The following is a 27686-nucleotide window of genomic DNA, read 5'->3' on the forward strand; positions in this document are numbered from 1 at the left end:
AATCATTAATTGCACTTCATATTTTTCCAAAACATGCTATTGGTTTTTTTCACTGGTTTTCTTAATTTATATTAATACATAGGGTCACATCAAGTTATCGGCTGGTAGTATACAGCGGATTTCTTCTTACAGAGCTTATTTGCTAGCATCTCTATAATGGGGCTGGAAATGATGCAATGAGCATAAAACCAAAACAAAAAGCTAAAAGATGCTAAAATTATCCAGAGAGCTGTTAGGAACAGCAGTAGTGATATTTCTTTGTGTTTTTGTCATTAGGAATGAAACCTTTCAATCTACACATCCATTGTTTATATAATTTATTGATTTTTGCAGCTTTAACTTTACTACATTACAAGCACAATACAGTTGAAGTCATAAAGCATGCTACAGAACAACTAACACACATTCCTTAGTTTCTTGATAGTCTAACTAATCTGGCCCCTTTTTACCACCTGCAAACAAAAAAACAAAAGAGAAAAAAATGCCATTTATAAATAAACAGCAAAATAACACTGCTTCAATACTTCAGTCCGTTCGAAAAACAGACACAAATTTCTTATTTTGTAACAAATTCCTGCTGTAGAAGAACACGTTGAATAAGTAAGAATGAACGGAACTTGTTCTAGAGCATTTCTGCAGAGCAGATGTTGACACAGCAGATTGTAAATGTATAATTCTCTTTAAAGGACAACTTTTCACAAATATTACAGATGAAGCTCCTTTTAGGAGCTCCTTTCATTATAGAGAGTACTATACCATACTATACCTATAACTTATCTTTTCTGTAAAGTTTTAACATTGGAAAAAATAACCCTAACGATATCATTGTGATGTTAACGGGGTTCCCATTTAAAAAGAAAGGTGATGTTAAGATATTCAGTACACGAATTTAAAGGCATGAGTGCAACAGGGTCTAATAAAGGACACGATCGAGCAACAATATGGGAACTGTAGAATGCATCAGTTAAAAACCAACTTTAAGGGAGTGCAAAACCCTTTGAGGGCAGTTGTTTTCTAAACCTGTAGGGTTGTGAAATATAAAGTAGCAGCTGTCTTGAGGCCCTATTTCCTACTTTCCTCATAACCTTCTCCAGAGATGGACACAGACATGGGATGTGCAAAGGCTCCCTTTTTATCTGACAGTTGGGGACATGGACATGAACACGTTCCACACATGCTCACTCCAAAACATAAGGGCAACACTGGACAGTAGCAATAACGAGAAGAAGCACTGCTTTTTCTTTGTTTGACTGAATCATGTGAAAAAGTACAGAATAAATAAATAAACTGTGTTAAAGACATTAAAATAAATGTTACATGTGAAACAAGTCCTGGCACACTCGCAGTCAGTGCACCAGGGCTGTGGACAGTTTGTCCCTCTACAGACTGGGGACTGGACTGAAGAGATGATGAAATTTTCGTCACATTGTGCAACATGAATGCGGTTAGACTTGAGGTAAGGACTTATTTTTTTATGTTACATAAGCATGAACATGAGCATCTTACTGATATGAGCTGTCATTTTCCATGGACACAAACCTAACTTTGTGATGACTGAAATGTCTTTCCAGCAAGAACTTGGAGCATCATACAAGTGTCAAGTCAAGCTCTGGTTCTACTGGCTGGGTTGTAGATCTCAGCAACATTTAGACCGTGAAATGGTCATCCTACATTTCTGACACTGTAAGAAATGTGTCCCGGGCTGTATTGCAAGTCCCTATGGCCATTTTTGAAACTTTTGAACACAGGGATGTAGGACCAGCATTTTCAAACAACGAATGAAGATCTGCCCATGTTTTGACATCTTTTGTCTAGGGCAGCCAAAATGACTTTAATAAGAAGTTCTTTGCACAAAGGGGTCTTTCCAAACTACCACACTCTTCTACCACATTTTTGTCTATCTTTGTGGTATCCTTTTTATCTTTCCAGTTTCTGCACAGAAAAGCTGACCAAACTGAAACTGAACAGTCCTATGTACTATTGTGTGGAATCCTTATGTGAGTGTCTATATGTAGGGTGTTTGTCTCTGGCGACACGCAAGGATGGGACGTGAAGTGGGTGTCTGTCACGATAACGACAACACTGTAGGATGTAAGATAACGGCATACATACACACCTCACCAACCAAACTCCAACTGGATGTCAAACTTTGTCAAAATGCCAACAGAGGTCCCCCTCGGGCACTGCTATGAGAAGCTTGCAGCTCTTCTTTTAAATAAAATGCCAAATCTTCAAAAAAACAACCTTACACCATAAGACACATGACAAGCATCATAATCACAAAAACGTCCTTGTCACAGATCTAATCCTAAATATTTACTGCTCTACTTTTCTTTTTATAGTTACACTCAAACAAATAATGTATCAGAGTATTTCCCTCAGACACTACAGAAACATGAAGGAGGAAGATGAGGAAGCTGAGGCAGGACTGGCTCTGTTGATTGATGGCAGCTTGAGATGTGGTGAGGTGTCAGTTGGGGACACAAATTTTTCCCTGACACCAACTCAAGACAGCAGATGGGAGCCACACAAACAAACACACACACCCATCAGAACCCTTTAAGACTTAATCCATCACACCAGAACTGACAGATTCACGTAGAATTGGGAAAATGAGAATGGGTCAAAATTCAAATGTATACAAAGAGATATATACAAGGCACACACATGATGAAAAGACAGAGTTAAAAGCTGGCGCTGAATCCCTTCAAGACCTTGAGACCTAGGTGAATCCAAGTGATACTGGCATACTGATCTCCACAATGGCACAGTTAAAAAAGGGAACACACAGTATGGTCCAGTACTTGGCTTATATAAGATATTTTCCACTAACATGGTAACTGCACACTCATCTTCCCCTGGGGTAAACTCTGCTCAGCTGGCGTGAACATGAATCCTGGGAGATGCTAAAGAGGTGGGAGGGAGGGGTTTAGGAGTCTTGAGAAGAACAAGGAGGACTTAGGAAGCACAAACCAGCTCCTCAAGACCAGCAGCTCTAATGGAAGGGCAAATGCTGGGAACAAGGTCATGGCAGGAAGTGCAAACATAAGCATAAACAAACACTAAGGCACTTGTTTATTTTAAGTGTAAACATGTGCATCATCCAAACTGTGCACAAACACATCATGCAGACAGCAGATTGCGTGCAGAAGGGATAGCCTCATTTTTTTACACATATGTTTTCCAAGGTTATCTGCTGTGTCATCACACCCTGCTGGCCTCCAGCACTGGGGCTCCAACATCTCTCACTCGTTCTCTCTGAGTACAATTGTTTTCTATTTCTCCACACAGAGTGCTGCTTTGGATCACATATCATATTGCTTTGGCTGAGCGGAGAAGCTCAATGTTTACTGATCTATCACTTCCTCTATTGTACCACTCCCTTGTCTGAGGCAGACGGATTGAAAATAAGAGCCAAGAGAGTGGGAGTGGATGTGAAGAGAGAAACATAGTTTGTTGACCTGACTTTGTAACATCTCGGAGCATAAAGGACCCAACTGGTCAAATTAATTCAACGTCACATCAAACATCACTTTGAAACGATGCAAACGCAGCTGTGAAATTGAAAAGAGATCTTCAATTCTATAATATTAGCCACTTTCCAGAGATTTCAGTTACATTCTACAGATGGCTGGATGGATGGATGGCCCTTTTTCAGCTGTCACAGAGATAATATTGTAACTACTTTAAGTTAATACTTTTTCGTTATTACTATTTCACCATGTCATGGTGATAGTTTGTCACAGCTATTATATGAAGTCTGTAAATCCATGGCTCGTTTTCTGCAGAAATCTGTCTGAAATCCAATGTCTCTTGGGCTCCTTTAACCCACAAGCACTCACTGACTACTTTATTAGTTACAATCTAATACATCCATTACAGCAGCTCTGCCATGAATTCTACTTTTACAACGTATTAATTTCTCAGTTTTTAAGAAGAAACTGTCACAAAGGTGATTATTCGTCTATGTGTTTCTAATTAAGGTCATAGTGGGTGATGGAGTCATACTGTAGTGCATTATATTAAGAGGTAGTTCTAATGTAGTTTTTAAGGTAATTTTTAAATAGGGTGGCCATATCATTAGAACATCATCTTAATATAATTCACTCCAGTACCTAATAAAGTGTAACACGTTATTGATTGTTTTGAAAGGCACTTATAAAATGTCATATATTAATATTATTATTTTATAATTACTTTTTATTTTATGCATGTTTGTGATAGTGCCTTTTAACAAACATTATTTATTTTTTATTTTTTTTGTTCTATTTTTATAATTTGGTTTTGGTTTAATTTTTTATCTTTTGTATAATATACAAACATTTTGATTTATTTATTTTTCTTTTAACCCTTGTAGAAAACGTACCTTACAAAATAAGAGCAAGTTAATTATATTTCAAAGGACTAATAAGCCTAGAAGAACAGCAGAAGAGAGAAAATGGGATACAAAACTCTGAAAAAAAGAGAAAAGGTATCGGATGTGATGAGCCGGAGAATACATGAGTGTATGACTGACACGCATGGATGTCATTTTGTCTTCCTCCCAGGATATATACAGTTTCAGCTCTACAGGCTGTAAAGGTCTGTGACTATGACCATCACAGACTGCACTGTACACTATATCACACCATCCTTCTTCCTGTGCCACAGGGCTGAGGGCACCACACACACAAGAAGGAGGGCAACCATACAAAGCTAAATAATGCAGAGGCTCAGTCTCTACATTATGACCTAGTAAATGGCTGGTTATACAAACACTCAGACTCTTCTGGGCTGCGCCTTCTGACAGCACAATCAGGAGGATAAATTGGCCAGCTCTTCTAAACGCATCTATTGCTATTATGGCCAGAGTCAATTCCACGTTTTAACTTAGTACAACACAGTAATAACTCTGGATGGACTGGTTGTAGCCAGTTAAATAGGAAATGATTTGACATTTTGAGGAAATTCCGCTAACTGAATAGAGAGAACTGAAAAGGCTTCTGCATGCATGTTGTCAAAGGGTGAATGGGTGACATGAATGAGAGAACTTATCATGCAGCTCCACAAACTGAGTGTCTCTGCTGCCTGTAGGCCTGTGTACTGTTTTCTTTAAGCAAAGCAAGATAGACTAGGACTGTTACTGTTTACATCTGACATGCACTACTACCACACACATAGCCTGTACCCCAATCCCAAATTATTATTAATTTTTTGCATCAGTAATCTTTACATTTGCCCCATATCTAGATTTCAGCTCCAACAACTTCATACACTGTGCCAAATCTGCAGTGGGCTATGTAGCCCCACAACTGGCCAGTCTAACTTCTGCACACATGTAAGCTGTAGGATGCTGCATATGTCCGCGTCGTAAACATTCATGTCACAAGCTCAAAGTAAGCAACTCCAGCCCCTTGACAACCCCCTTGGCGTCCCACCCTACCTTCGGTGTGGCAAGTGGAGGACAGGATGGTGCTCGGAGGGCGGAATAGGTACGGGAGATAACGGGAAAAACATTTCATCTTCTTCTCCAGTGCTTTCCGATGGGTGAAGAGCGTTGCGTTGCGGGCTCCACATCCGCTCTGCCGCCGCGACAGCCAGCCAGAGAGGAACCGGGGGGTTGCGGGAGAAGGAGAGGCTCTCTGTCCGCGGCGCAGCGGGGTTATGACAGCATCACTTTTCGCAAGCAGACGGCGCAGACAGGCAGGCAGCAGGCTCCGGTGAAACTGCGCGCTGCCCGCGGAGCAAACAGCGCACGGTGTCAGCGCGCCTCCGCTTCCGTGTCGGGAGTTCACTCCGTGTGGGCTAGTGGAGGGAACAGGACAGGGGGGTCTCCTCTGCCCTGCATGGGAGGTCAGCGTGTGCTCTGCCGGTGTAAACACCCCCTTTCGTGTTTGTCAATTTACAGGAGTGAAACGACAAATGATGTTCTGAAACCAACTGCTCGCACATCAAATAATTACCAACGTTAAAAATGACACTATCTGATAGGACCTATAGATTTGTTTAAACAAGATGGAGCCCGTGTGATAAACGTATAGACGTACACTTTGTCCTAATATTTGTGTCCTACAATAATTGTTCTTGAGGTCGTCTTTCTTATTTAGAACATTTGCGCTATTACTAAATAGTGTGCAATAGCTGCAGGCCAAAACTTGATGAATCATAAGCACAACTTGTTTCCAATTGCTGACCATGTTAATGATTAGTTTAATTTGGCGTCATCTTGTGGTCATATTTATTATTTACAGCAACTAGCGTTAACGAGTAAACCCGGAAGCTTCAAAAAACCCTCGATGTATTTTTATAGATGAAGACTTTTATAGTGGATGATAGATAGATGTTTCATAGATGTATTTGTATAGATGAAGAATTTAAACGTGCGTGTGTGTGCTCGCGCGCGTTTTTGTTAACGGGGCTTTTAATTCTGAAATTTGTAATGTTTAAATACACATAGTCTATAGGTTTAATTTTGTCCGTTGGGTTTTTATTTTTAGCGTGAGACTGAGTGCAAATGTTAGTCAATTCTTCTTTAATAATAACTTTGTATGTTCTGCTGCAGCTGTAAATCTTATTGTATTGAATACGATGACAATAAAATATCAGTCCATTTCTACTGTGATCTAATGTGTTTCTGCTACTTCTGGGATATCTCGCGATAGTTCGATGTGAACTAATGACAGCGGAAGTACATAGCGACTCTCTTTTCGGCCGGCCATAGGGGAGCAAACGGCAGGGTAAGAAACCCAAGCAGACAATTCATTAACGTTATCGTTGTCCATCCTCTGCACAGTGTCACAAAGTACTCTTTTTATTGTGCATAGTACTTGTAAATCTTGTCATAATTAAAAAAATATCAATATTGAGCCCATGTTATTAGTAGATGACTAAATAAAATCTGTCAGTATTTGGTCACCCAGTTCGGTTCGTCAGTATCCGCATGTTCGCTACACATAATGAAGGCGCTGGATTCCTGTTTGCGATTAATATTTGGTTTTATTTGCAGTTGATATTTTTCTTCTTATTCTTCAGCTTGCTCTGTAACATTGAAGCATTGTAGATAAAGACATTATTGCTTTTGTATGTGGGCTATATTATGCTAACCGATTAGCTTATTTCTGCTAAGTTAACGTTAGCATACGATAGTTTTGAATGCATAGCTAGTACACGCGAAACATTAGCAAATATTGTAAGTAATCCCGAGTGTAGCTGCATAAAGTTATGTTTTGTGTTTCAGGGAATATGATATATAGGATAATTAAAATGGGGAAAAACTTAAAGGATGTGAATTAGGTTAAATTATTAAGATGGGAAAAACTTAAAGGATGTGAATTAGCTTAAATTTGCTAACTAGAATCAACTGCTTTATGTAATGTGTTCATTTGTTAGCATAATTGACATTTTTAGCTGTTCTGACAACATAGGTTGTTGCCTGGTTATAATCTGTATGTCTGATTTGCTTCTAGCATAATGAAGCTGAATCCATTTGTAACATCCTCCCGTCGTAAAAATCGCAAGAGGCACTTCAATGCCCCCTCACACATCAGGAGGAAGATCATGTCTTCCCCTCTGTCCAAGGAGCTCCGCCAAAAGTACAACGTGAGGTCCATGCCTATTCGCAAAGATGACGAAGTCCAGGTATTATAGTTCATATTGCAAAAACGTTGTCATGATTGATATAAAAAAGTGAGTTTGCTTGCCTAACTTGCTTGTTTTGTTTACCAAAAGGTCGTCCGTGGACACTACAAAGGCCAGCAGATTGGCAAGGTTGTGCAGGTCTACAGGAAGAAGTACGTCATCTACATCGAGCGTGTACAGAGAGAAAAGGCCAATGGAACCACAGTCCATGTCGGCATCCACCCCAGCAAGGTAAGGTTTAATTCGACAAATTGATGTGTGTTGTGTTTCTCAATCAAAATGCAACAGATGGAAGTGTAGAAGCCAATCACACTGGGGAACTAAGCAGATGCCAACTTTTTAAATAATGTATATGCACTTGTCAAGTACCACACTTGAGATGTGTTCTTTTACCTGATAGGTTACTTGTGTAAAGTAAAACTGCCACAAATTGGAAGTGCAAAAACTAAGTCTGTTCCACTTTTAAAGTCTTAAGGCACCAGAGAACCTTTCTTTATGTATCAGGAGTAATGTAATTATAAGTTTAAATTAAGTGTCGCATAAATCTGCCAGCAGTGTAATGCCAGTGGCAACATTGAACTTTGTCAGATTGAAAACATAAAACAGTGTTACAGAGTTGTTTTACCTTTAACAACTAAACAGTTGTTTTTGCTAAAAGTAAAATGTTTGCTTTAATTATTGGGAAAATCATTTTTTCTAAGCACATAAGCAACTTAACACAGTTTAATTCAATCATCAATGATTTGTTCTAGTATAAAACAATATTTCAGCAAAACCTAATGTGACCCTTAAGTTTTGTCCTGTATGCAGTGATCATATAAGTAAATTATTACTTATTACTCATTATTATGTAACTGTTGTTGAAGATGCTTGTGAATCTTGTAACATGGTTTTTGAGCATTGGGTTGGCATGCAGAAGGCCTTAGGTTCGAATCCCACCCCACCAGGGGTTGCCCCACACAGCCTCGAATGGTACCCTTGGTGCCGGTCCCAAGCCCAGATAGAAATGGGAGGGTTGCGGCAGGAAGGGCAAACACATATGCCAACGTGCGGAACATGTTCCATTGTAGCGAAGTTGAAGGCCATTGATCTTTGTTTGAGTGTTGCATTATCTGGATAATGGATCTAATCATATATATCCATAAAGGAACATCCAGCTGAGTGCAAGTATGAATGGAAGTAAAGATTAATGGGGAGAGGCTGCCTCATCTTTATTATTTTTAACAAAGTCTGCTTAAAGTCTGACATAAATTGTAACTTACACAAAGTGTCTTGTAGAAGTCTAAGTAACTTTCCCTCGCAATTTGTTAAAAGTTTAGACAGTTTCTGTTGTACTTCAGCTGCATGTTTTTCCCTTTTTTCCGCCTGCAGTGCCACTCTGCTGCGACATGAACACGTGCTCACACACAAATGAAAAGGCAGAAAGCAGTGTTTTATGTCGCTATACTTTAAATATAAGTCAGAGGTGAAGGAGGAATCAGGTTTCTTGTCTGCTGCACGTAATTGCAGATTTCCAATGGCCTGGTTACTTAAGTTCATCTAAATGCACTTGTTAATCAGCCAAATCTTTAAAATTACTGAGATTATCTTGTTACAGTAGACTGTTGTCAGCTGGAATATATTATAGAGAGCTCTTGAAAAGAAATGGGCAGCATAAGGATTTAAGTAACTTTGAAATGAGTCAGATTGTGGGACAACTTGTCTCAAAGTATCTCCAAAACAGGTCCCTGGTAGGCAGAGCTAGCCAGTGGTCAGTAGCCCTCCTTTGTTCCTGACAACATTTTTACACAAAGCCCAGCATATAGGTACGTTTCTGTCTCTGTAAGTACGTGCTTCTTCAGTGTTGTAGCTAAGTGCTCCACTTGAATAAATCTGAGCCATCATTCATGTCAGTATTAACACCTGTGCTTTTCCTACTTTGACATGTCAAAATGTCAATCTTTTCCTTTTCTTACCTTTGAAATTTTACTTTTTCGTGGAATGACTGCAGCAATAAAGTACAGAATGTCATTGGGCTGTGAGCACGTGATAGGACACTTTCACAAATGTGTTTAAAAACAAGACAGCAGCATTTTACTTTGCTTCACAGCTGCATCTAAACAGGCCATTGCAAGCTTCAGTTACATTACTGGCAATGGTCCTGTTGTTTGACATGTCATGGTGGAAAAAGTATAGGTACAGGTAATGCAGGTTTATGTTCTATACTGTAACAAGCGCTCACACACACCTGGCGCTGCAAAAGTATGGGGATTACTTAATTGATTACACCTGTGCTTTTCTCCTATGAAATTAAAATACTTTAAAAAAAAACTTATTCTATTTAAACATGGTTTTCCCTCAACTTGTAATTTTTTGTACTTGTAAAAAGTTGTATAGCTAAACTGTATAGGTAACTGAAATGACAAATTCACTCAATGCTTTGAGAGGTTGTGTTACAGCTGTAGCCCTAGAAGCCAATTTAAAAACAGCATAGCAAGCAATATCACAAGGTGAAGACTTGTAGTGGTAGAGGCAGTAAGCTGAGGCTAAGCATTTCATATTTACCACCCATGCGACAAGTTTTTACTCAAACCCAATGAAAGCTTGCCACATGATTAAGCAAAGGACTCCCTTTGTTGCATCTTTTAACAGATACTACATCTCTCTGGTTCATTGACATTGAAGTGAATTGAAGAGTATTTAAATCTCTCCACCGTACTAAGGGTCACTGACTTATCACATGTTGGTAAACAGCCAAAGAACCTGTTGAATTAATTAAAGACACCGAAATGAAAACATTTGTTTCACCGCAAAGTTTTATGACTCTGGATGTTGTTCAAACTTGGAATCCGATCAAAGTTGGAACTGGCTACCAGAACTCATCCGTGTATGTAAAGGCACAGGACTGTGCAAGTGTTTATTGCTCCTCCCAAACCTGGACTCAATCACATGGTTAACTGGAATTAAACACTGCAACAGCATATCACCATCTCCACTCTGAAGCTTAGGTTGTTATGTACCAACAAAATGCCCAATAGTCATTAAAATGTGTTGTGCAGGTCCCTGTAATGGTGTCTTTCCCCTTTGCAGGTGGTCATCACCAGGCTAAAGTTGGACAAGGACCGTAAGAAGATCCTGGAGCGCAAGGCCAAATCTCGCGCTGGTGTAAAGGAGAAGGGAAAATATAAGGAGGAGACCATTGAGAAGATGCAGGAGTGACTTTGATCTTTTGCTATCAATAAATTGTATAAATGGACTTAACTTGTGTTGTGTTTTGATTGCAGATGTCGGGTAATTTTGTCCTTGTGTGGTTCTAAAGACAGTTTGAGCTGGTTTAAGTGAAATAGTTTTACAAGCATACATAACTAATTTCAGTTGTCCTAACAAATTGTTGTACTGCACAGTAACTAAGTTTTAGTCAGTCAAGGGAAGCCACACATACAATGTTTTCGATGCAGTGCTGGATTAAAGTAAATCTTGTATCGAAATGGATGTTTTTATCCCTAGAGAATAAAAATTAGGGTGCTGATCAGTTGAGTTTTACTTACTAGTGAGTGTAAGTACAGTGATGTGTGTCGCCTGTCTTTTAACCATAAAAGGACCTCAAACTACAATTAACTGGCGCAGGAAGGTAGAGTGGTTGTCCACCAATCTCACAGTTGTTGGTTCAATCCCCACCTCTACACATGTCCAAGTGTCCTTGAGCAAGACACTGAACTTATCACACTTATCAGCAGCTCCCCCATCGGTGTGTGTGATTGTGAGTGCGAATGGGTGAATAAGAAGGAGTGTAAAGCGCTTTGAGTGCCAATAGGTAGAAAAGCACAGACCATTTACCATTATCAATATTATCATTTACAATAATCAAAATTCAGAAGTCCAGAAATGCATATTTCTGCATGTGATATTTACATTGCACTTCACACAGAACATTGAAATTAGGCTTCGGTTCTGATCGTACATGAAAATTGCAGCTTGTATTGATGGATGAGAACACTTTAAATATACACGATTCATGCTTTTTAATCAAATTGGAATAAAGTAAGATTTATGCCGGGGTTACTTTTAAGGGACTAATTTGTGCAGTTTCACCTTATCAGCAGTAGGCGTCACCTTCCCCTCATACCAGTTGTATTTTCTAGACCCCCAAATTTATAATAGTAATGTATAATTTACAAAGAAATTGTATGTCGGTTAAATTTTGCTGCCTGGCATAAATTGTTAGATTCTCGTGATAAATGCTCATAATGCTTAGTACTAAGTCAACTTTACAAAAAAGTTTATCTAAACTGTTGATCTTTTTATCTGAAAAGAGATGCCACATCTTTCACTGTTCACTGTACCAACGTTGCGTCTTTTCACACAGTTTCAGTCTTAAACGCCATATTTACAAATAGACGTTTGCACGAGGACTTATTTTACTTCCTCCCTCACTGGGCGGTGGTCATGTGATCCTGCTGCCTTTTCTCCGTCGTCGGGTGGTGTAAGGTGTAGTTAAACCGAAGTGAAGTTGAGTCAGGTCCAAAGTTTGTACTTCTGAGCTCTTTTTTGGTTTTAAATAAGACGTTGCCACCATGTCGGATCTAAGGTTCGTGATCTCCATGTGTGTAATCACCCTGTTTTGGGCCCTTGTTGGAGGAGTAGTGCCCTTTTTTATCCCCAAAGGACCAAACAGAGGGTAAGTTTGTTAGCTTCTCTTTAGCTGCAGCCGCTACAAAGAGTTAGCTAAGTTAAATTTTACTGTATGTTGTCCCGTGACTCTCATTTGCTACAAGGGGGTGATAAAATGTGTGATCTAAATTTAGCATTGCTTTTTAATCGTTTCTCGTTACTATTAGAACCATTTAAGAGATGTTAACCCTAGTGAAACGTGTGTTGCTAGTAAATACAAGTTTAGGGTTAAGCTTAAGTTAGCTAATGTTACCTAAAGCTGGTTTGACAACTTTCCTCCTGGGTAAGTCGCAGTGAAAGCTTTATACTTATTACTCCCATTGTTGACATCTCTACAATAAATAGTTATATATTTGCTGTTGTCCAGATGTGAGACTCCAGAATATATGTCTGGAAAATGCAAGTTCCCTAATTTGCCCTATTTGTCAGTCGTGTCACGAGATCTGTGTTGGTGCATGAATGACCTGAAACATCTTTGAAAACAATTGTAATGTCATTAAGTGTAAAATATACCTCATTATTGATTTTCTCTTATCCCCACAGAGTTATTGTCATAATGCTGGTGTTAACTGCAGTTTGCTGTTACTTGTTGTAAGTATTATCCTTTATATGGGCAAGGTTTTCTCTAACACTGTGTAATATTGTTAGCTTATCATGTAAACCTATTAAACACATTTAACCAAACATTATATAGTAAATTAAGTGTGTCATGTAAATTGCTGAAATGATGAGTTGACCGGTCAATTGACAGAAGATTACTTAACATTAAATAACTGGTCCCACCCCCAGTTCCAGTCTCCCAAATGTGAGAATTCACTTCTTTTTCTTGTTATGTGATGATAACCACATAATATGTGGGGCTTTTGATTGTCAGACAAATAAAGACATCTGAAAATGTGACCTTGGGTTTAATGAAAATCACAAGGCATTTTAAAATTGTTTGGCCGTTTTTATAGTAATTACAGCCTATACATTATAAAGAAGATAGATCACTTATTTAAAAAATAGAAGGCTTTCATTTGTTCAAATGAAACAATCCACAAGTGCGGTTTAAATCTTTCTCACTTTGATACTGTATACATTGCTGTCCACTACTGTAACATTTAAAAAATAACCTTGTCACTAGAGTTGTCCCAGTCGGTTTTCTCGTGATTCATTATTTATGTTCATGGTTAGGTGGGAATGTGTATAAGGAATCGTCTTACATGTCAGATGAGAAAGAGGGCAGTAACGGCAAAGCATTGTTGCAACCAAATGAGGACATTTCCCCAAGGTCTTCAGTTTAATGTTGTGTAAAAACTTATAATACATGTCTCTGGTATTGTGAGAAATATCTGCCTAAATTTAGAAACACATCTTGTTGGAGAGCAGAACATGGCTCCTGCCATTGAACTTGTTGAGTTTGAAGTGCAGTTTTGTTGCAAAGTAATTTTGTATTGTCACAAATTACTTTTAATGTGTTTTTTTTTCTTTTCTTTTTTTCTTTTTTTATTCTATCAGTTGGTTGATAGCAATTCTGTCTCAGCTGAACCCGCTGTTTGGGCCTGCTTTGTCCAATGACACAATCTGGTACCTGAAAAATCACTGGCCTTAACCAGGACTCCTGGCAGGTAAACAGAAAGCTTTGCGATTATTATTAGGCAGCTTATAAATTCTGTACTTGGCGCATATTTTAATATGTTTAGTTAGTTTTAATTTTATTGTCAATTCTGTCAGCAGGGGAGGACCAGAGACTGGCTGCATACCAATGGATGTTTGCACCTCACTTCACGCAGATGACATTTCTTCTGAATTGCCTTGTACTCAGATCCTTTTATGATTATTGAGAGTTGCACACACTTGGTGCCATGTACAAAAAGGATTCCTAAAGGACTTCTGAGAGGTCTCAGCGAATGTGCTTTGCTTTATGAAGCAGCCTCCCTTTAGTGTTCATGTATATTGTGTTTAATGCTCTTGTTAAAATGGATCACCTTGCTTTTGAATGGTTGTGTGCTTTGTGCGATGTGATCATGTTTTACCTGTTAGTAAATAATGATGTGTGTAAGTAGTTGTAAATTAATAAATGTATAATCCACTCCATTTGTCCATAAGGTTTTTTGAACTTAAGGTTTTTCTGTTGTTGACAGTAATGACCCATTGAAGTAAATAATTTAATAATGTCTTTTCTCATAATAATGTAGAATACTGCGTATGCATTTTATTGCTATTATTAATTAATGTTATTAATGGGTTATGTTGCAGTTATATAAAAATGTGTTTAATGTAATTATTAATTATAAGGTCTTCTGATTCAATGTAGTTTTTGTCGACAGCCAAACTGAAACAGTTAATGTTAAAAACTTTTTTCAATTTTGAGCAAAGTCGAATGTCAAAATTGACCTTCCGCTTTCCGTACTCGAGCCGACTACGTTGGCAACATGGCGTCTTCAGATGTGCACGTCCGAATATGTGAACAAGAAATTCTCAAATATGACTTGGAAATCAAAGCTCTCATTCAGGTACAATTTATAATTTGCTAAAGTTACTAAGTGCTAACTTTCAGGGAATGTCTTTGAATTCGTCATTGGTGGAAACTGTTTTGTCTGATGGCATCTATCCTAGAGCAGCTCTCCGAATGTGCTGTAAATGAACGAAAAGAGCTTTAATATATCATAAGTGTTAAATTATAAATAACCAAATGTGCTTGTTGACAAGTCAAAGTTGTACTATTCAAAGTAATAATTATTCAAAGGACAGTAAAATTGTACCGGTTACTATATAATAATAATGACATTTGGCTTTAGAAAGGTCACGTTCTGTCATATCGAAACTGATAACTGCTTAGTTTTGTTGGCTCATATTTTTCCACGACCAGTTTTAAAGCATGTTTGTATGATTACAGGCAATTTAATATTCTTCAGTTGGCTGAGTGAATAAGCCTATTTGGTACTGAAATAACTATGCCATCAAGTCAATTGACATCATTTTTAAACAAAACAAGAAGAGGTGAATTGTTAAAAGGGTAATTCCGGTTTCTCTAATTTCCGTGTTTGCTGGACAAGGGCATGGGACATGGAGCGTTTTATCCATAAAAATTTACATATAGACGATAAACAATGTACAGGTTAGTCTAAAAATAATCATCAGCCGCAGTCCTGGAGCTGCAGCTTCTGCATTATAATCAGAATATGTGTTTTATTGTACATTGTTCTGTTTGATGGATAAACACATTGGATGATTCTGTGTGAAAGTTCTGTTAGGGTTTTTTGTTTGTTGTTTTTTTTTACAGCCACAAAAAAAAAAACACCAATAACTTTAAATGGACGATGAAAAGAAATATGCAAAACTGCTCATAACTTTGTCTCACACTTGTTGTCGTGTCTCACCAGGATATTAGTGAGTGCACAGGCCCTCAAAGCAAGCTGACAGAACTAAACGCAGATGTCAAAAAGAGTTTTCACAGCCTAAGACTGCGAATTCAGGTGAGAAGTATTGCTTGTGGATTTTCTCTGCAAACATCAAAATATGCTGAGTTTTATATGAAATACTTGCATGAAGCATGATGATAAAACATGTAACAGAAATGCATGTTCTATTTTGTTTTTTTTTCAACAGGATTTAGAGCAGATGGCAATGGAGCAGGACAAAGAGTCCGACAAGCAAGCTCTGATCAGTCAGATAGAAGGACACAGAAAACAGATGCTGAGGTAATAACTGTCAAGATTACTGAATTATTTACTGTATGTGTATCACATTTCTGTAAAATGTTCAGTTTTTGGGGAGATTTATTGGGAGATGCCTAGCTATGAATACCTTCTGCTTCCTTGTAACACGTTTTTTGTGTATTTTGCAGTAACCAGACAGTTTGGAGGAAAGCCAACCTTGCTAGCAAGCTGTCAATTGACAATATGGAAAAGCAGGCACTTCTGAGTGGAGCAGAAAGTGCTGTGAGACAAAGGTGAGCTAATAGGCCCATAAATAAGAGGCATTAAGAGACAGATATAGATAGATATAGATATAGATATTTCAGAAACGTGCTAAATTTTATCAGTAAAATACATTAATCACTAGGATCTCAGATATTAGTTGTATGTCTTTCTCAGGAAGATGACAAAGAGGGCCTGGCTCAGACAACCAGTGACATTACTGAAAATCTTATGAGCATCAGTCGGATGATGGCGCAGCAGGTTCAGCAGAGTGAGGAGTCTATCACGTCACTAGGTTAGTGAACCATCTATTGTAAGGAATGTTCAGGAACTTACCCACTTTGTACCGTGAAATACACCAGAATTAATATTTTTTTATTATTTTGATTGAGCTGCATCTCTATATATAAAAACTTTGCAAGGTTTTGATTTACTGAAAAAAAAAGATATACTGTATATGCATGTGTAACCCTACCTTTCTTTTAAAAATATTTTTGTGTTTAAATTGATTTCTGTGTTCTGTGTTATTTTTGCAATGTTTCTGTTTTAAGCAACCTCCTCAAAGACTGTCCAAGAGACCAATGAGGAATTTAAGGCCATGACAGGAACCATCCAGCTCGGGAGGAAACTCATCACCAAGTACAACCGGAGAGAGCTTACTGACAAACTGCTCATCTTTCTTGCGCTCGCTCTCTTTCTCGCCACAGTTCTTTATATTCTTAAGAAGAGACTGTTCCCCTTCCTGTAGATGCGGAGGCACTACCAAATCACCTACAGGACTTTCCTTAGTCTGTGTAAATGATTTAAACAACTCTAAATACTGTGTGTCGCATTACGCACATTATGCATTAGTGGCTGCAACAGTGGAATGTCGACCGCCTGCTCGGCTGAGCTGTGACACTGCACAGGGAGGAAGATAAACCTTTGCTCTTACAACTCCATGCTCCGTTTTGTTTATTGAAAAGATTCTGGTTTACATTTAATTTAATCACACAAAGGAAATAACTAATTAAAGATGATGTACTTGGTGATGACACAAATTGTGCAGTCTGATGGGACAAAATGGACGAAGTCTGAACATTCCTGTGAAATACCCTGTATGGCGTTCTTTTCAAATTTAGCACAGATGTACACTATTATACACAATATTTAAAGTGTGCTCAAAATTGTGTTTTATGGATGTGTGCTTTCATGCTAATTTATTTACACGCATACAGCTGTAAAAGTGAGGGTAAAACAAAAGAGTAAAGCATCCAAGGAAAAATAATGTGGAAAGATTTCATTTGTTTGTGACAAAACAAGTGCCATGTACACAATAGTGCCAAGTATAGTGCTAAATGTGATTTATCAAAAAAGTTAATATCATAGACGTATGTGTGGTTGGGAACACTGGTGAGATTTAAACATGTCAGTAACTTATGCCTTACCCAAGCAATGCTCTCTGTGTTAACTTTGTGTCACCTGATATCAGAAAAGTCACTGCATTTTTTTTTTTAAATGAAATTGTTATTTATAATGATATACTGTATGCTTAATGTATAATTTATAACTTGATCATAATGAGCACATACTAATTTTAAGAACAGAAATATTTAAATGCTTTTAAACTTTAATTGGATGGAAGCCCTTAATTCCTGTTTGTGTTTGATTAGCTAGATAATCGGAATCGGTGTTAGCTTGACCCTGCTCTGTAGAGTAGCAGAAAAAGCTCAGAAAAGTAGTGGCAGTGATCACACTGGCAGAGATAGAGCAGCATGCATCTCTGCCTTTCTTCAGATAAGACCCGGAAAAGCAGATTATTCCACCCCGTTTCCCTCTCCCTTTCCAGTGTGGGTGGAGGGTGAGGGGGGATATTTTTAGGTTTGTGTGGCACTGTTATCTGACGTTGCCTTTTCAACACCTCAGAGAAGAGGGTGACCAGAGGATCTACATGACCTTGCTACCCTTTGTGCAATTGCCTGGCATTGCCATTTTGTTTTTATTGTATATAACTATCGTCAGTATTGAATAAATACAAAGTCTTCTGCCCTAATGTGTTATGTGTCTTAAATGTGTGTGGGTATTCTGTGAAATGAATTAGAAGGAAACAGACTGTGTGTGGAGGGTCCTGAGAGATGTCTAAGCATCTCATACTCATGTAAAGTGGTGGCAGTTGTGCTGAGCCAGTTTGTAGCCTGTTCGTATAACTGCACACTTAGGCAAGGCCTCTGGCTCTCTGTCAAGCAAATTGGACTGTTATTGCATTTAGTACTGTGATGGTGTCAATGAAGTGTTTTGGTGTGTATCTGAACAAGTGGGTTGAGGTCTGAGGGGAGCGTTTACGGCACCAAACTGTTGTTGTAAACACAGGAACCAGACGGCGAGCAGGAATCTCTGCAGCTCCAAGTTCACACAGTAAATTTAAATGCTGGACAGAGTTTTCGTCAGATAGTATTAACTATTACAAACAGGTCTGTGTATTGTTACTGCTGAGCACGCGTCCAGTTTAATTTTCAAATGAAACAAGTACTTACAGTTGTATATAAAGTTTTAAAATCTTCACTAATTATGTTCTAATGTTCTATTCTAAAATATCTAAATGTCTTGGATCAGGTACCTCTTGAGTTGGTTCTCATATACAATGCAGTGACTTTCACAGTGAATTTTGATAAATGTATACAATTAATGATAATCTAAATGTCTATAGTGTCATATAATTAACAGCCTAATTTAAAAAGCAAAAAACATGTAATGCAGGTCAAGGTCATGGCTCACAGCCACCACTCACCCAGCTACCTTTAAACATGTGTCTGGGTTGTACATGTGGCTGACAGCGAGTTGTAAAGAGAGAAAAGTTTTAACAACCTTTTAATCCTGTTGCAGCGGGTTGAGGGAAGTTTCCTAATAGCCACTTGAACATTTTAACCAGACACAAACCATACGATGATTGTTCAGATGTTTCACCCAGAGGCACCAAAGTTACATATCTGACAGTATGTTTAATGATTTAAATATTGATAGCCAGAACAACTAACGCATTACAAAGCAATTAGAATAAAATAGTTAGAAATAATAATAATAATAATAAATATTTATTATTAAATTTATCTAAATTGTTCGTCTGGTTTTATATAAAACAATATTTAACAATGCTATAATAAAGAATTATTGTGAAAGAAATTATTATTATTATTATTATTATTATTATTATTATTATTATTATTATTATTACAAAAACTCTAATTTTCTATCTGTGCGCCAATTTCACAATATTAAATGAAACCGGTGAAACACTGAAACACCGGTGCTGAAAACAAGAACGGAAGCTTCCAAAAGTAAATTTTTACATGAAACACAAGTTACACAAACTCTTGCAAAGTCTTGACAGGTTTAAAAATGCATGCAGTCCCGTTAAAGTGGTCACACGGGTATTTCATGTCCCTGCTTTACCATGTCCTAATGCCATGTAATGAAGACACTCCATTACTGGAGGAAAATGTGTTCTGGACATTATTCAGATCCCCCACCCCAAAGTTCATGTAACTCCCGCTGCTGGAGGATCCTTGCATTGGGGCTGCAGGATAATTGCAGGCATAGTTTGTGTTGCAGCCGGTGCTGGTGTAATTACTGAAAGCTGGGTAGTTGTTATAAGTGAAATGGTTGATGTGACCCATGCTGTAGGAGGGGTTGTAGGGGGCTGTTTCTGCCGCAAGACAAGGCTTCCCATCCCGCACCAGCACCGGCACCGACACTCTCCTGGGCGGCGGCAGGGACACCATCTCCAGGCTCTGGTCCTGCCTCTGCCGCTTGCACTTGTATCTCCTGTTCTGGAACCAGATCTTCACCTGGGTCGGGGTGAGTTTGAGCACCCCAGCCAGGTGGTCTCTCTCCGGGGCGGACAGGTACCGTTGTTGCTTGAAGCGGCGCTCCAACTCGTACACCTGCGCCTGGGAGAAAAGGACCCGCGGCTTCCTGCGTCTCCGGGGCCTGGGCCTCTCCGGATCCTCAGTTTTTATGCGCTCTGAAGCCTCAGCCGGAGGGCTGAACTCTTCTGAGTTAACTAGACCGTGAAAGAAAAAGGAAAATGGGAAACGTTCGTTCAAATGTGACTTTAAACAAGGCCCACTTTATTTTTGTTTTCCTTAGGAAAACCGTTTTTGGGTTTTACTTTTACAACAAAAGGTATTTATAACAGCCTGATTTATTTGCATTTACTATTATTTGGTTTTAGGTTTAAGCTAATCCGGCCAAGGTTGGTGGTTCAATTCCGTTGCCCATCCACGATACATTCAGTACCATCACTGTAACAAAATAAATTCAATTTACACACGTTTGACAATTTTGGCATGTTTAAATGACTTAATGTAATAGACTTTAAATTGCCTACAGTTCTTGTAATGTTGATATACTTTCAAATAATTACAGGATTTTGATGACCATCAACTTAGCGTTTATAGACTATTTACTTGAGTTAAATTCAAGTTTAAATCTCTGTGTCCAGCTACAAAGATGTTTTTGCATCCGTGCTTTTTGCTTTAGTCGTGTTGCCTTTACATTATATATATCCTTCACTCTGCACAAATCAAATAACAGGAGCTTGTAGGCCTAATTATGCACAGGCCGACAAAAATAAAACTTTCATCCTTCTCATCGTCTCACCTTTTCTGCTTGTCTCCTCAAACGAAGCTGATTTCCCATCCTTCACCATATCCATCTCTTGGAGAGATTTCCCATAAAAGGATGTAGCAAAGTTGAGTGCATTACTTCTGCCTGATCTGGACTCGTGGGGGTCTTCTCCAAACAGCGAGGCGGCGGCGGAAGACATGTCCCGGAGAGGCTCCTGCTTCAGACGGGCCAGCATGCAGGAGGAGGTGGAGGTCGGCACGGTGCAGTAGTCCATGCGAGAAGAAACGTCCAGAGGAGACACCATAACGTCATGAGTCTGCTCCAAATTCAATATATCCTTTACAGAGAAGGGAGTGGACGTGCTGGAGCTGGGAAACATTGCCAAGAAGTCAAGCAGAAACTCTATTAACCTTTCATATGGAGGCAACGACGAGGCCTCAACAAACTCCGTCCTTCCTTCTAATATTTACTGGATTTAAGTATTAGTTTAGCGCACTGATCTTGAGTGAAGTGTGCATTTTGAATGTCAACTCTGGCTCCAAACTTCTTTCTTGGCCTCCCTCTCTTCTACCGGTGACGCAGAGAGGAGGAGGAGGACGAGGAGGTGGGAGGGAGGGAGGGAGGGAGGTGGGGGAAGTCTGAGGGACCATCTTCATGGAGCCAGTGGTACTCCCATTTCATGACGTAAAGTGAAGCCTGGTACACGTTAGGCCTGATGTTGCCAGTAGATCCATATGTGTTCCTTCAGCAAGTCAACCAGTGAACAGCTCTTCCTTCCTTCTGCCTTGCCCCCATTTACATTAAAATAACTTAAATGAAGTGTTACATTCAGCTTTGTGGTTTGACTATTGCTCACAATAGAAACAAGTTGCCAGTTGATGAATCCTGCGCACACACATACACACACACACATCTTCAAGTATCAAGAGAAGCATCTACATCATAATGATGGAACGACCACTAACGAGCCAAGGCCTGACCGAGCGCGTGTTTGTATTTTGGGGGTCTGGGTCTGTCTCTAATCCGACGGGAAACGGAGCAGACAACCGATTGGGTCCCTGTACACGGAACCTGAAACCAAGGGCGACACACTCTTCTGTCTGCCCCCAAGAGATTCTGGAGCCACCGTCTGCCTTATCAGGACGTGATAACAGATTACAACAAACCTGCATACACACACACACACACTCCCACCCACGCTGCGGGGCCAGGTTATCCTAGAGAAGTGTCATATATGACACCCAGGATTTAACCTGTTGAACAGTCCGTTTTGTTGCCTTTAAGCGCAAAGTTTTACAACAAGTCTCTATAGTTTCCTAAAAACCAAGCAGCTTGCTAGTTAAGCATACAATCAGTAATATATACAAAAACAATATAAACAATATAAATGCCATCACAGAAAATTGGAGACTATGACGCATGGCCTCCATGTGTCTCCCCCTGCACGGTTGGCACTAAAGCTGCTATTAATGCCTGTGGAGACGGTCACAGGAGACAGACAGTATTATCGTTTGTTTTATCTTCAGCGTTTAGCGCAGCCACGGGGTAAATGGGTCCCCCTGTCTCCGACCCTGCGATGGTGTTTATAGTTTTAAAGACTATTTGTGCGGCTCACGAGCTGATGAATGGCCGTAAAATCTTTCTCAGGCGTACGGAGAGTCAACACTGGCGCGGCTCTCGCTTTAATAATTGGCGAAATAAAGTAAACGATTGATTGATTGTCATTAGCCTCGCGCAGTTTGAGCGCATATGTTTTGACGCAATAGCTATTTCTCATGCTTTCTTGCAAAAGGAAACCCAGAATTCAAAGGATTTATTAAGTGGGCTGTAAATTATCCAGCAAATGCAATACGTCGTCACTTCCACTGCATAGTAAACTATTTAGTCAACTGTAAATTGAACATGACAGGTCTGGCATGTGTTTCATTTCCCTAATGCTTCGTCTTGCAGCAGCCCCGCGGTCCCCTTTGACCTGTCTTTCTTCAGCACATCCCCAACTCAGATAAAGCGTCAGATAAGGTTGCTTGAAAACTTCCGCTGCACGAACCTGTGAGTATTTTGAGTGAGAAGCCTATCCATGTGTGTGTGTGTGTGTGTGTGTGTGTGTGTGTGTTTGTGTGTGACATCCAAAAAAAAAAAAAAAAAAAAAACTTGAGCGCCTTGTCCAAAGGTTCCTGACGGCAAACGACGCCGCTTTCTACGGGCTGGTGTTCTCTGTCCTGGAGGCGTTTGGTTTATGTAGATCCCTTAACTGTTTGGTAATTAGACTATAGGTTTGAACAGGCTCATAAGCATGCAGTTCAGTTTCCTCACATAAAGTGGTGACTCTCATTATCTGTTAAAAAACAAATGATGGCACTTCGTGACACTTTTACATTTCTAGCGTTCAACACTTTGCACAAGCAAAAGGCGGCAAATATGTACAATGTTGAAAGACTCATTCTGCAGAATCATGATGTCCTCTTGCTAATTTATAGATGCATCATTACTATACATGAGCCGTTTGTTTTTTCAGTTTCCTTCCGCTGGTATTTGTTTTATATTAGAAGTTCTCAATTGCAAATCGATTTATCCACTAGAATAATTTAGTCAGTAAAACCTTTAAAATGCAGAAGGAAAGATTTTGAAAAAAGTAAAAGTGCATTAAAATGTGACTGTAGTACAAAATAAATTCCTTTCACTGCATGATATTGTTGAGAAGCTGAAATTAAAAGAATAACAGCAATTCATATATAAAAACTCAGACGTTAAAAACATTAGAGGCCTGGAATAATTAGTCTACTGCACATCAATGCATTTCGAGTACAAGGGATACTCAAAAATACATGTGCAAAACTACATATTAACCCACATTATTATATAGGCCTTTTTTACTGCCTCTATATACACTGTTACAGATAATCACATCAAAGTGTGCGCACATTAAGATATATGTCTCACAGGAATGCAAACATTCTTTATAAAATATTAGAATCAGGTTAAATTAATACCACATTTTATTTAACCTATTGTGAAAATTTTTAGAACTCAAATTAGGCAGAAAGCCTTATTCCTGATGTCTTTAATCACTCAGTCACTTCCAATAAGTCTAAGCTAAATAAGAGAAAATTTCTTTCTAAAATTATGGCCCACAGCTTTAAGAAACTGTCTATTCTAAAATTACATTTAAAACATTTTTCATATTTTGTAGATGTTAAAATGTGAAAATTTGTACTCCAGAGAAAAAATGATAATATAAGCAGACATATCAAGCCTGCACAATGCAACACAACTCTGCTTCTCTAATTCAAGCATAACCTGCAGTAAACCATCCACCAATTTCACATTTTGGGAATTTGTGGAGCATTACAATTTTCCACCCTCAACATTTAAATTGTTTATAACAAATTTACTCGGAAAAAACTTTATTTTGTAGATTTCATTCAGATTTATTTCTTCCTAGAAATTTACGTAATTTCTAAAGCAATCCATCAAAATCACAACCTTGTACAATTGAGGACTCATAAACAAACAAACAAGCAAACAACTAAATAAATAAACAAGAAACCAATTTTCCATTTCCAGAAAGAAACCCAGACTGTCCCTCTCACCAAGCACCTCCGACATGATCTATATCTTAAAATCAGTAAGTTCACGTAATAATAATCATGATCTACGTTTTAAATTCATGAAATTTAAAATTAAATTAATTGAACTAATTCCAATTTTGGTATCATTATCTCTTCAGGCATCACAACTCTTGTGTGAACCAGGAGATCTGTAGCCTGATACATTGGAAAGTTATATCACCACCTGTTTTTCCATCTTTCTTTTTAAGGCTTCATTAAATATTATATTTCCCAGTGGACTTCCTTATCCCCCTATGTATCAGTTAGTGGGTCATGCAGTCCAGTTTGCTTCCAGTTCAAGGTCGGGTCTTGGCAACTGCACTCTCATGCTCTTTTTCCCTCTATGCATGCTTCACATAATCTTAGAAACGCTGATGTGTTTGAATGTTCGCCCTCATCACTGCATTTTGGGCTTCACCCCCACCATGTGGCAGCTGGAGGAACACACACAAAGCCTTGTTTAATCCAGTGTCTATTTCATTTTTTCATAATAATTATACTGTTGAATTTTTTACCGTTGTAGCAAATATCATTCACTGGTGAGCATGCAGTATTTATTAGTAAGTGACATGAGTGTCACCAAAAGCATCTGCTGATCCGGAGTCAGGTTATTGTAACGGGAAACTAGCTAAATATGGCAGTGATGTGAAGTGCCATCTGTCTTTGCATCATTTGTCTTGTCTGTGATGGAAGGACCAGCATCCCCTTCATCTGCTCTCCAACCTCTGCCTCCAACACCCCCTAACGCCTCCCCCATCCCCCACACACCCTCACGAGGTCATGTTCATAGACTTGGCTTGGCTTCACACAGTCTTCCGCTGAGTTCAAGGTGATGTTAGGGCACCCAAGGGACATAAGAGGATGGCTCTTACTCTGTGCCTGATTTAGTTTTGTCTACAGCCCTATACAGCTGAGGTTTGTGGTCGGTAGTGAAATACTGCTGCGTTGAAGCTCATGAGCTGATGAATGGATTTTAAGGGACAGGTTGTGCCATGTTGACACATGCAGAGAGAACAAGCAACAGGGATTTTAAAGGGCTACTTTAGTGATTTAGTATGGGACTCCCATGATGCTGGGGGCTTCACAAAAGACAGATTTAAAAAGCAATCGTCAAAATTGACAATATTCTTGTAGATATCTGTCATGTTTCATCCATGAGCACAGAATATTCGTCTACATGAAAACAAGTATTGTAGAGGCAAAAAACAAACAACGTGCAAAGAAAAATAACAAATCTTTAAGCAAACTTTTTGATGAATCTATTAACTTTAAAAAAAAATGATTTCTCTTTGTTTCCTTTGTCTAGAAATTAAGTAACAAGACACCTGAGTTCATGTCCCAGTGTAGAACATTTGGCAATGAAGTCTTAAGGCACCCGAGTCAGCTCTGATACATTTTTAGTCTGATAAAATATGTCCATAAAAGATGTCTTGTACATCTTTACCAAAGCCTCCTCCTTGAGCCCTAATCACTCCTCCAAACAGAAATGATTTAATTGCCAGTCACCTTAGATGAGATGTGATATAAGGCGAAAACACCAATGTCTTAATCCAATTTGAGCTTACCCTTTTGACGTTCCCTGGATTGGTCTACCCATGTTGTAGTAAAAATGAAAGGTAAAGTGACTTTTATGGAGTCCAAACCTTTGGATTAAACAATAAGTTTCCTGCCACTGGATGATTTTACATTTATGATTTATGTTTTGTCCTTTTCAGCTGTTAACTCTTATTGTGCCTACTTACTTATACATATTACGCATCTAGCAACAAAACCCGACCATAGTGTGACACATAGCTTCTGCATCAGTCTGTTGTGTGAGCATGTAGTGTGGCCACAGAGGGGCAGCATCACACAGTAGTTTAATCCACAACAATAATCCCTCCAACTCGTGTGTAAAGCAACATTATAGGATATTTTATTTCATCTTAGAGTCATATTCAGATTGTAGTAAACCGATTTGTGACCACATGTGCATGCAGATGTGACCATGCTACTCAGTGTGTGTGCTGACACTACTTATGACTTTGTATCAAAAGTTTGTTAATGTCATATTCTCATTTGGACTTTTTACACTTTAAATTAGACTTTACTGTCATACTAGAATCTCTACAATTTCCATATTGCTCAGCCTATTTGTGAAATATAGCCTACAGTCTAACCATGTGTCCTCCTTTGTCCTTTTGAATATTAGTTTTATGATTGTACACCCGTCAAGCCTGATCCCTCCAGTGACCCAACACCTGCTGTGAGCCCTTAGGTTTACAGCATCCTCTCCACAAGCCTGCTTGTTCTGTATCAGCTGTTGTCACTTTACGGCCCTTAATTCACCCAGCTTTCCCTGAGCCCATTTCACATTCTGACTGCGCTGTTTTCCAAGCAATTAGAGTTGACCAAGAAATGAGGTAAGAGCATTGCTAGTGGGCTAAATGACCAATGTTGTAATAAGGGTTGCCAAAGCAACTTGATTACCACATTTGGCTTGATGGATAATTTATCTGGAGACAAAGGTGACGTGGAAAGAGCGCCGGTCTCTGTGCACGTCACTGGTTAAGGATGAGCCCTGGGCCACCCATCAAGTCCTGACACAAATAAACACACACACACAGACACATATAGATGTGAGATACGGATGTTGCACAGAAAATAAAAAAGTCCTTGATATCATCATGGCTGCTTCCTTAACAAAAACTCAGATCGGCAGCATTTAGAGTATCAATCATTGGGTCATCATCTTGGCACAGAGCTCCTGGCTGGATGGACTGGAGACTGTAACATCCCCATTATTTTCAGTATTTGACAGTGGACTTCAAGGACATGATGGCTTGACACTTGTCTTTGGCACTCACTAAGAGCACACGAGAGGAATAAAAAAATGGGTTAATTATAATGCTCAGTGATACAAATGACCTGGTGTTTAACCAGATCATTTTAGCAGGCACAGGGCTGCATAACGTTACTGTAGGACCACTCTGCGTGTGTGTGTGTGTGTGTGAGTGCATGTCTTTGTGTGAAAGAGAGAGACAGACAAAGAGGGTTTATATGTGTTCTCTTCCTGTCTTTCCTTACTGCTTGTCTCTCCATCTGTAACAGGGACAGTTTGAGAAGAGAGCTTACGTATTCTCCGTCTGGACTTTCTAATTGCCCTTGCCACAGAGGCCTGATACAGCAAGACACTGTGCTCCCAGCAGGTCAGGCCACGTGTGTGTGTGTGTGTGTGTGTGTGTGAGACACAGAATCATCACTCAGGTGGGCCTCCCTTGGCTCCACCACACACACATTCAGGCCCCACATAGAGAACACC

General features: G+C 39.1%; 5 protein-coding genes across 7 annotated transcripts in view; 3 read left to right on the plus strand and 2 right to left on the minus strand.

The window, feature by feature from the left end:
• ppp2r2ba (protein phosphatase 2, regulatory subunit B, beta a) overlaps positions 1-5781 on the minus strand; it is a 38312-nt gene extending 32531 nt beyond the window's left edge. Inside the window, exon 1 of the mRNA XM_067517596.1 lies at positions 5423-5781. Within this exon, the coding sequence (XP_067373697.1) occupies positions 5423-5501 (79 nt within the window). The 5' untranslated portion in view covers positions 5502-5781. The remainder of the gene's footprint in view (positions 1-5422) is intronic.
• Positions 5782-6562: 781 nt separating this feature from the next.
• On the plus strand, positions 6563-10852 carry rpl26 (ribosomal protein L26). Its single transcript, XM_067517606.1, has 4 exons — positions 6563-6716; positions 7446-7617; positions 7708-7848; positions 10687-10852. The coding sequence occupies exons 2-4, from the start codon at positions 7450-7452 to the stop codon at positions 10813-10815; spliced, it is 438 nt and encodes a 145-aa protein (XP_067373707.1). The 5' UTR covers positions 6563-6716; positions 7446-7449; the 3' UTR covers positions 10816-10852.
• A 1191-nt stretch (positions 10853-12043) lies between these two features.
• atp6v0e1 (ATPase H+ transporting V0 subunit e1) lies at positions 12044-14342 on the plus strand. Of its 3 annotated transcripts, none has more exons than XM_067517609.1 (4): positions 12044-12274; positions 12811-12858; positions 13768-13877; positions 13957-14342. In XM_067517609.1, exons 1-3 carry the CDS (start codon positions 12171-12173, stop codon positions 13859-13861), a joined length of 246 nt encoding a protein of 81 aa, XP_067373710.1. In that variant the 5' UTR covers positions 12044-12170; the 3' UTR covers positions 13862-13877; positions 13957-14342. The 3 variants fall into 3 exon arrangements, with proteins under 3 accessions (XP_067373710.1, XP_067373708.1, XP_067373709.1); XM_067517607.1 differs by having other exon boundaries at positions 12046-12274; positions 13984-14342; XM_067517608.1 differs by having other exon boundaries at positions 12046-12274; positions 13987-14342.
• Positions 14343-14641: 299 nt separating this feature from the next.
• Positions 14642-18200, plus strand: LOC137133736 (vesicle transport protein SEC20-like). Its single transcript, XM_067517610.1, is given in 6 exon segments — positions 14642-14765; positions 15636-15728; positions 15862-15953; positions 16100-16208; positions 16350-16467; positions 16724-18200. Coding segments are annotated over 6 exon segments (690 nt in total). The 5' UTR covers positions 14642-14684; the 3' UTR covers positions 16921-18200.
• Positions 18189-21353, minus strand: nkx2.5 (NK2 homeobox 5). Its single transcript, XM_067517599.1, has 2 exons — positions 20811-21353; positions 18189-20211 (listed from the first exon to the last, which is right to left on the minus strand). Exons 1-2 carry the CDS (start codon positions 21154-21156, stop codon positions 19598-19600), a joined length of 960 nt encoding a protein of 319 aa, XP_067373700.1. The 5' UTR covers positions 21157-21353; the 3' UTR covers positions 18189-19597.
• Between the last annotated feature and the right edge of the window lie 6333 nt (positions 21354-27686).

Source organism: Channa argus, chromosome 10 (genome assembly GCF_033026475.1).
Source record: "Channa argus isolate prfri chromosome 10, Channa argus male v1.0, whole genome shotgun sequence".
Taxonomy (NCBI): Eukaryota; Metazoa; Chordata; class Actinopteri; order Anabantiformes; family Channidae; genus Channa; species Channa argus.